Raw genomic sequence first — 9,737 nt, 5'->3', positions numbered from 1 at the left:
ACATCAATGTGTGTTTTTTTAATACTTAGAGACATTATGGATTCTGAAGTTTAACATCAAGATTTATGCAAGTGCCAAGAAAACATAGTATGATTAGAGAAGACATGCTCACAATTTTGATAGTTAAGGTAGTTATCCTGTTAAAGAAGAGCAAATGGGAAAACAAACAAACAAACAAAAAAACATAATTCTGTTCTAGAATTCTAACACTAATAGAGCTTCAAGCACATATTTTTCATTCCAGCTCACTAATCATGTTTATTAAATGTAGGCTAAAGAAGGAGCCAGCCTTGCAGCTGTTGAAATATCAAAACTGAAGACCAAGGTTGATGAGTTGGAGAAGGCATTGCATCAGACAAAAGCCTTCCAAGCAGAAACCGAGAGAGAGATTGCATCATACCAGAGTGAGCTTGCTGGATTGAGGTAACAAATAATACAGGTGGATTTTGTTTAGAATTCCTCAATGTCTTCACAACCTGACAGTAAACTGACAGAATATTATGTATTGTCTACCAGAAGAATATTTCCATAATATTCGCAGTCAACTTTACACAGTTCTCTTTCTTCCCATTTATCTTTGTAACCTTCTGTAGTGATCTCTTTGTTTATGCAAAATTTCAATCAATCTTGAATGAATGTTTTCTCTCCAGCTGGTGACTTGGGTATATGAAATCACAGCTTAAGAATCATATTTCTATGCATGGTATCATATTCTCTTCTCAGTAAGAGTAACCATTGGGATGGCTGAACGTTTTCTCCATTTTTTTTAATAGACATCTGAAATATTGCAAGTGTGAGCCAACTACATATTGAAAATTAACTTCATTTCACATTTGAGCAATATTTTTGTAGATTGAAGGGTTCACTTCAACATTATTCACATCTTGCACTATCTGTGTGAAATGAATAATGTGACGCCTTTCTGTGAATACCATATGAGGTCTGCGTTCAAAGAAGGTAGTAGGCATTTTTAAGTGGCACTCAGTAGAGACAGATCAATATTTGGTTGTCCTAGACTGTTCAAGTTTTAAACTAGTTGGAGGTGATTCGAAGTGTGAAAACATGTTATCATCAGTTCAGTGAAAATAATTTTGTTTGAATTTCAGGCTAGTAGGCACTATCCCTAGTGCCTTACTGTATTTTACTGTCTGTAGTACAATTTATGCCATTAAAGCCTCTGTCAGATAATACCTGTTTTATACTAGAGAAGGGTGTGTGTGTGGAGGGGGGATGTAGATCAGAAGGCCAGCCCCACATTTTTCTTTGCAAATGTGAGCAAGTTAGCATGAGATAATTCAAACCACATACTAATTAGTAGACTTGACAGGTTGACAGTTTTTTCCAAGTATTTTTCTAAACTTCAAAAGCGTATTTTAAATTGATGTTATGCCCTTTGTAATTTCATTTGTATTATGACAGCACTTTCTGGAGATGTGGTATGTTTGCTTATTTAATAGTATTTTGAGTCTAGGCACTCCTCTTCAAATTTACATTGTTTGAAATGGAATAGACTGTATATCTTGAGCAGCACTCAACACTACTATAACCTAGGGTTGCTCTGCTGCCCAACATTATTCTTTAGATAGCTCAAGTATGTATTGCATTAAGAAATATTATCTTTAAAGACAGTAGACTCTTGTCTCCAATCCAATGAAGTAAACATGATGATATCACTTTCAAAGCTTTCTTTTTTTTTTTAAAGCAGACCTCTTCAAACTGAAATATGCATTGAGAATGTTCATAAAATGGACCATATTTACATATATTTGCTTAAAAACTGCTATTATTTATTTTAGAAATAACAATTAGAACAACTTTATCATTCTCATTGACTTGTATCTAGTATGTTGTTATTTAATGGCTGGTTTGTTATTTTATGTTCAGAACGGAAAAAAGCCTCCTCCTCTCAGAGTCCGAGGCACTGCGAAATCAATGTCAAATGACAGTTGCTGAGAAAGACCGACAGATTGCAGAACTACAGAAGCTGCAAGAAGACTTGATTGTTAAGAAATCAGTCTCCACCAGCGGCAATTACCCAGTCAAGGTAAACAAATAAAACGTGGCAGGTAGCACTAACCTGCTTCAATTGATTTATTGTACAGCACACTTCCTAAATGAAAACTATATTGTATATGATAGTGAAGGGTGGGATGTTAATGGGTGCATTAACTTTATGTCAGTGCTTCTGGGGTCAGTCAAATCAGTGAACTACAACTATCTCACTACAGGAAGGACATTGAGGAGGTGGAGCACGTCCAAAGAAGGGCAATGAACCTGGTGAAGAGTCTAGAGAACTAGTCCTGTGAGGAGCAGCTGAGGGAGCTGGGATTGTTTAGCCTAGAGAAAAGGAGGCTCAGAGGAGACCTTATTGCTCTCTACAACTACCTCAAAGAAAATTGTAGCAACGTCGGGGGTTGATCTTTCTCCCAATCAACAAGTGATAGGACAAGAGGTTTAGGTTGGATATTCAGAAAAATTTCTTCACTGAAAGGGTTGTGAATGGAACAGGCTGCCCAGGGAAGTAGTTGAGTTAGCATCCCAGGAGGTATTTAAAAGATGTGTAGTAGATGTGGTGCTTAGGGACATGATTTAGTGGTAGGTTTGGCAGTGCTTGGTTAGTGGTTGGACTTGATGATCTTAGAGGTCTTGATTCCAAGCAAAGGAGTTGCAATAATTTAAAACAGTTTTTAATGGAGTCTGATGTTGATCAACTTCTTTTAAACAATAAAAAAGTTTCTTTTGCAATTATAAAATAAAAAACTTGCTGATGCGATATGTTGCAATGGTCAAAAAACATTGAAAGAACTTTCATAAAGAAATAATGTAGTTGTAAAGGAAAAGGTGAAGGACTGCTACAAACCAGTAATACTTACTGAGTCTTAGCCAGAAAGGAGTAACAATTTACTATAGTTGAATTGTAATGGTATTTGCACCTGACTGAGTTGCTACTGTTAGTGGATTACTTAAGTTATCTTCCAAGTGACTATTTTAGGTTAGTTAAATCCAGAATACGATATGAAGAAGTTCAAACTAGATGAATGAGGAAGAATTTGGTTCAGCAGTAGACCTGGTATTGATAAATACAGAGATAGATAATGGAAAGAAAAATAACTAATACAGTTTACAGCTTTCTCGGTTAATTCTGTAAAATCAAGAAGAGAGCATGGAACTTCAGACAGCTCACAGAAGAATACTTAAGTAGTAGCTGAGATGAAACGTGCTATGCCCACGAGTGAGAATATAACTCTGGAAATTCTGGGTCTATAATTCTGGTTTCTTTTGCCAATTTGGTGTCATTTGCAGTTGCAGTATTGTAAAACCAGTGTCACTAGTTGTTCCTGTGGCACATGTTTGAAAGAGAGTAGGATGTTGTACTATTATTTGTAGGGTGCCAACAATGTATTTATTGGCCACTGAATCTTTGCATGTTATTAGAGTTAATCAGCTGTCTCCTGTCTGTTTTTGCAGATTATCATTAAAGATTTGAGGAAATAATATTTTTGTTTGCCTTTTCTGTGCCAAAGGAAGTAGAGATGGGCTATCTTCCTTGTATTTTATTAAAAATAACATTTTAGCTGGTCAAATTATGCCTATCATATGTTGTTCGTTTTTCATGGTTAAAACAATATATCAAAGCTGTTGAACCATAATGTCCGTTGGGTTATGGAATATTTTATGTGGTACAAGTCTTTATTTCATGATTTTATGAGAAGATAGATTCCAGAAACCATTGGAGGCAGACTGCTTTCCTTCATTATATCAGATCAACATCATAATGTTGGCCTACTAGATACTTACAACTTTGTCCTTTTCAATTAGTGATAGAGTTTAATTATTTTTGAAAAATGGACTTTCAGCTTTAAATTCATATTTAGAAAATAGCTATTTTTTTACCTTGTTATGAATATCCTACATTATTAATTAGAAAATTGATTTTAAAAGGTGTATTTTGTTCATCTGGCTTTACTGTTTTTCCACTTCTGTGCTTCATGCTATTTGCGAATGTACAATTTAGTTGGCATGTTTCTTCATGGTATTTTTTTTTGTATTGAAGTTTTAAGTTGAAAATATTTAGTAGTACATATTTAGTAAAGCCTCTTGCAAATGCAAGATTAACTTGTGAGAATGAAATAATCTTGTGAAAAGGATATCGTTGTGTAGTCCATATGTATTTAGTGTTGAAATTGTATACTATTTATAAAAATTCCCATGTTATTTACCATTGAATATGGTGATACTTTAAGGTTTTAGAAACTGCCTCCCTTGCTGGAAGTGCAGACAACCCTGAGGAAATCAAACATGTCTTGGCTGAGAAGAATCAACTTCAAAATGAGTTACAGCGCTGTCTTCAGGAGATGCACCAGAAAGATCTGCATTTACATCAGATTAATTCAAAGGTAACTTAAAACAACAACCATCGTCCTAAAGAGTTAATTTGAATTTGAGAGTTGTCAACATAGAAGTACTGCTGAACTGGTGGTATCTCACATAATTGAAACTGAGTGCTTTAAAACTTAGGTTCTTCATAACATCCCAGTTGGCTCAGACTACAAATTGCAAACTTAAGCTCAATGTGATGCTGCGGCCTTCCTGGCTACTTATTCGAGTGAGATAAGTTTATTTGAATCTGCATTCTAAAGAGACATTGCTGAACTTGAACTCAAAGTATTTTTCATTAGACAGAAACAGATGTCTGTCTTAGCTGGAACAAGATTTTAGCTATCTCATACCAAATGTTAAAAACCTCAAAAATGTTTCTTAACAGTGTCTTTATGAACCCTTATGTGGCTGTTAAGATGTGGGGGGTGCGTGTGTGTGCATGTGTGTTCAGTTTTGTTAGCAGAAGTTTGTAAACGTTCTTGGAAATTCCCTAAACAGTTATCTTGCTTCATGTAGTTTGGTATGCAGAGAAAATTAGGTTTATGTTACCTTTCATCTGTGATTGTGTCTGTTTTCACTGCTTCACCCAAACGTTTTATGAATCTAAGAACAATTTCAACAAAATTTTAAAACGGGCATAGTAATCTCAAGCTCCCACAAGATGAGTATGTGGGTAAAGGGTGGAGACCCAAAGTACTGTTCTGTTTTTGAAAAGATGAAAACTCAACAGCTGTACATTCCTTGATTGTCTGATGAACATGTTTATACTATTCAATTTACTTAGCTATATTCATTGTCCGGAAGTCAGAGCTAGGTATACTGTACTTGGCCACACAGGGATGTCATAGCAAACATGGGGAGGAAAGCATTGGGGAAAAGCTGCAGTTACCCTTTTGTCATATAGATTACAGAGAAAACCAATATGCAGGTTTTATTATTTCTGCTGCTCGTAAAATAGATAGTTAAATCTAACCAAAATGACCTTGCCAAAAAATTGATGCAATTTTGAAAACAGTACACAATTATATTCAACAACAGGTCTCAAATCTGTAGTGATTTCCTGGAGGACATAATTCCTTTTTTTCTTTCTTAATTAAAATATTATTTTCTTTCAGGTTGTGCAGTCAGCAGAAGAGAATGCTATCTTGTCTGCCCAGTTGAAGACTCTGTCTCAGACTCTGAGGGATAATCAGCTTCGTTATACTGATTTGCAGAATCGTTATTTAAGGCTGGAGAGAGAATATCAGACAATGCAAGTGACGTCTTTCCAAGGCATTGTTCAGGTAAATGAACATATGGAAAAGTTTTTAGGGTTCTTTCTTCTGTGCTCATGCTTTTGCTGTTTTTTTGTGCTAAACAAACAAACAAACAAACAAAGTGTTTATTAATAAATAAAAAAATTAATATACAGTAAATGCTTCCTGTTCTACTGATTCAATACTTCTGCTAGTCTATGATGCACTGAAGATAACTGTCTTTATAGCTATAAAGATATTTTTATTTAACTTTTAATTTAAGGAAGATCTGTACTGACACTTTTTTCATTTTGAGGTATTTTTGAAGTAGTCTACAGCTGGTAGATGTAATTGAATGATCACTAATCATTGGATTAGTAAGGTTTGGTGATACTTTCACAGCAGACATGAATCATTTTGCAAGGTCTTTGGGTAATATTTTGAGAAGTGAGATCTATGTAAACAGTTCAGCATTTCAGTACCATGTGCAACCCATCATATACATATGTAAGCTTATTCCTTTATGATCCCTTCAATTTGAAATGTTTTCCTGTACTGCCTTGCTTGCTCAATAATGAGTGATTAACGAAAGACCTTACAATATTATGATGACCTATATATAAAACAATCCATATTCTTCCAGAAATGGAAATTATCTAGAGAGAATTGTCAACTGTAAAATAAATGAATCCCCCCTTGTTATCTCCTGGTTGATTGCAAAGCAATAGGCTGTTTCAACACAGTTCTCAGTGCTTCCACACTGCATAAAGCTCACTAGCTCTGAATTTAAACATTACATATAAGGATGCTGTAAGCTTTATGTTAGGCATAGATTATCTGAGAGAGAACAAAAGGGAGACTTACCTTATTCAGACTCATAGTACCACCTGTTCTTCACATAGATATAGCCATCTACTCCCGGGCAGTTAATCAGTGCCACTCCAACTGGTAATCCTAGCTTGCTCATGACTTGTCCTAGTCCTACTGCATGTCCTAGTATTTCTGTTGTGCTGTTTGTTTTATACCATATAGCAGCAAACTGGGCAGGTAGTGCTGCAGTAACTAGTCAGGATAGTCAGAGGAGATGATCAGGAGTACTATGTGGAGTTTTGGGTGCTATAATATAAGAAAGATAAAATATTAGAGAGCATCTAAAGGAAGACTGTGAAGATGGTGAAGGGTTTAGAGGGCAAGATGTATGAGGAGCAGGTGAGGTCACTTGGTTTGTTCAGCCCAGAGCAGAGCACACAAAGGGGAGGCCTCATGGCAGCCTGCAGCTCCCTCACGAGGGGAGCGGAGGGGCAGGCGCTGAGCTCTGCTCTCTGGGGACAGTGACAGGACCCAAGGGAACGGCATAGAGCTGGGACAGGGGAGGGTCAGGCTGGGGGTTAGGGAAAGGGTCTGCACCCAGAGGGTGCTCGGGCACTGGGACAGGCTCCCCAGGGATGTGTTCACGGCACTGAGCCTACCAAGTACAAGAAGTGTTTGAACAGTGCTCTCAGACATATGGTCTGATTTTTGTGTGGAGCCAGGATTTGAACTCAGTGATCCTTGTGGGTCCATTCCAACTCAGGGTATTCTATGATTCTGTGACTATATTAATGGGGGATTTTTGTTCCTGGAGTGGAGTTCACAGATGTGAGAAAAAGGATTCAATACTCTGCAGAATATTTCTGCTACTTCAGCATGAACTGGCTTGTCTACATGGCATGATGAGATACCACACATATTTTGTTTCAGATTCTGTTAGTGTAATAGCTGCATTTTTTATGAAACTATGGTCAGTACTATGTTACTATGTGGATTTGGAGATGTATTTATTGCACTGCAGACATAGCTTGAATTGCTGTGTTATGCAGCGTACATGTATCTTCCAAGACTGGCAATACACACAGTCATAGTCTTCAACTTTCTGTTAGAAGACAGGTTTGGAAAATTGCAGCTGCGGAAATTAAATGTTCAAATGACACAACAGTGTTTTGTTCCACTGCTTTGTGGTGGTTATAGCTTCTTTAATTGATATAAAGATTTTTACAAGTAGAAAAATGGTGACTAGCTTTTTTTGCCCTTTAATATTTTCTAGGATGAAACTAGAGCCGAAGTTCCCCCTGGAGCACCACAGGAAAGATCTGCAGTTATTGTTGAAATAGACAATATGGAGCTAAATGAACTCAGAAAAAGGTGAGGACTGAGAGTGTGTATTAGCAATATTGGTTTCCTGAAAGCTGCGTTGTAAGTGCAAAAGTAACGCTTTTATCTCTCTGAAGTATTTTTAGGGGAAAGATAAAAGTGTGCATTTACAGTGGATTAGAGGAATCAGTCTCATTCTTGAATTATTATTTGGTAGTATTTGTGGTTTAGTTTTGTAAAGATACGTACTTACTGGTGACTTTATTTAAGTAATTAGAATGAGACACTTCAGATTAGGTAAGTCTTTACCACAAACAGAATATTCATTAATTAAAAAAAAATAAACAAACTCTTTCGGTAGATAAAATATGAGTTCATATTTCATTTTGTTATAGGCTTGCGGAGACTGAGCAACAATATGATTCAGTGCAGCAGGCTCTCTCACAGCTGACAGAAACATTGTCAGAAGAGAAGAGAAGGAGAGAAGCTGCAGAAGAAGCTCTTGGACTCTCTGAAGAGCTAAGTAACAGGTAATCCTGTAAAACATGATTTTTTGATTTTAAGGATATACAACAGATTGCTGTATCACATAAGTGTTTATGCTTACTTGAGTATGAAATAACCTGCGTGTTCAGAAAACTTAAGCCATTTTCCCCCTCTGGTTCCTCTTCTGGTTCCAATTCCCTTTGGATGAATCGATATAGAGGTCTTCATTTACAGTAGGTCTGGAATAAATGCAGAGTGTACTACAGAACTGGAAAACTGTGTCAGATTCCTTAGTTTGCCCTTTATTTTTAGTGAGATTAGTGATAAGTTTACCTGTGCGTGTTAGATTTCTGATAATAGAACAGAATCAGTTTGTAAGTCTACAAGTCTATGATACCTGAAGCAAAGAAAATTCATGTGTGACTGTGTTAAAAAGCTGGTTCTAACTCAATGGATCAAGAAAGTGTTAATGGCCTCTGATTTTTTTTTCCCTTTATTTAGCCTTTTGCTTTTGAAGGTCTTTTTTTTGAGTCAGAAGAAATGTACTGACAACAGCTTTAGTACGGTCACATTTTAGATTTAAAATATTATCCATCTGCCTGCATAAAATCTCCATCATTATCATCATAAGAAAATCACTAGTCAGCTAGCAATGGTGAGGGTTATTCTGAATAAATGAAACACCTTGAGAGTAGATTGCAAATGGAGACTGAAGATGACTTGGCAACATAAACTGAGTTTTACTGCTTTTTGTGGGGAGCTTCTCCCTGTAATGTAAGTGTATAAAATAATGTTTCTTATGTTAATTTGGAATTAGGAAAGATAATTCAGTATTTCATTGTCTCCCTTTACTTTTCCCCTAGATTTGAAGTAAGTAGTTACAGGTCTGTACCTAGAGAATACACCGTTCAGATGGAAACTGAGGAGGAAAGGGAAGCCTTAATCATCAATCCTAGTGAACATGTTATTGTACGAAAGGTAAGTGAATGAAAAGCTTTTAAAAACCCCAAATTCTAATCTACATATGTAGTGTGCTAATTGTGTACTGCTAATTGCAGATAGGACAGAAGGCAGCACAGTTCATTATTTTCTCCCACAGTACTATTTCCTTTCTCTTGTCTTCCTTCTGCTATGCCTCTGTCTCTTTCAACTTACTCATTTTTGAAGTGCAGATCTCCTTTCTGAGTCACTGGGAATCACTGATTTGGGTTGTCTTCTTTGTATGTAAACACTAGTGTCAAGCAGCTACTTGTCTAATCTGCCTTGACTCTGAAAAGCTCTCTGTGAAGTACTCTTTTTTACATATCTTGGGGATGTGTTGGCTATGGAGAGGTCCATTCAACATAGCAAAGTAGATAATGAAAATACTTCGTTCTGTCAGGGTTGTGGATGATGGGTCAAACATAGGCAGCTGCATAAACTATGCCACATAACCCATTACATATGTTCAAATTAAAATATAAATAGTCTAAGAGTGTAATTTTGTTACACATGTGGCCATTAAAT

General features: G+C 36.3%; 1 protein-coding gene across 14 annotated transcripts in view; it reads left to right on the top strand.

Annotated features, from left to right (window-relative positions):
* LOC309878480 (uncharacterized protein) overlaps positions 1–9,737 on the top strand; it is a 45,093-nt gene that overhangs the window by 34,465 nt on the left and 891 nt on the right. For 13 of the 14 annotated variants that reach the window (XM_082761023.1, XM_082761029.1, XM_082761026.1 and 10 more), the window contains 7 exons: positions 272–423; positions 1,885–2,044; positions 4,245–4,397; positions 5,496–5,663; positions 7,699–7,796; positions 8,141–8,275; positions 9,095–9,209. In XM_082761023.1, coding sequence (XP_082617149.1) covers positions 272–423; positions 1,885–2,044; positions 4,245–4,397; positions 5,496–5,663; positions 7,699–7,796; positions 8,141–8,275; positions 9,095–9,209 — 981 coding nt within the window. Of the gene's footprint in view, positions 1–29; positions 129–271; positions 424–1,884; positions 2,045–4,244; positions 4,398–5,495; positions 5,664–7,698; positions 7,797–8,140; positions 8,276–9,094; positions 9,210–9,737 lie in introns of those variants that run through there. The other variant, XM_082761031.1, reaches the window with a different exon arrangement.

This window comes from Aythya marila, assembly GCF_965140915.1.
Source record: "Aythya marila genome assembly, chromosome: 5".
NCBI lineage: Eukaryota > Metazoa > Chordata > Aves > Anseriformes > Anatidae > Aythya > Aythya marila.
This window is presented reverse-complemented; position numbering and strand designations above follow the sequence as displayed.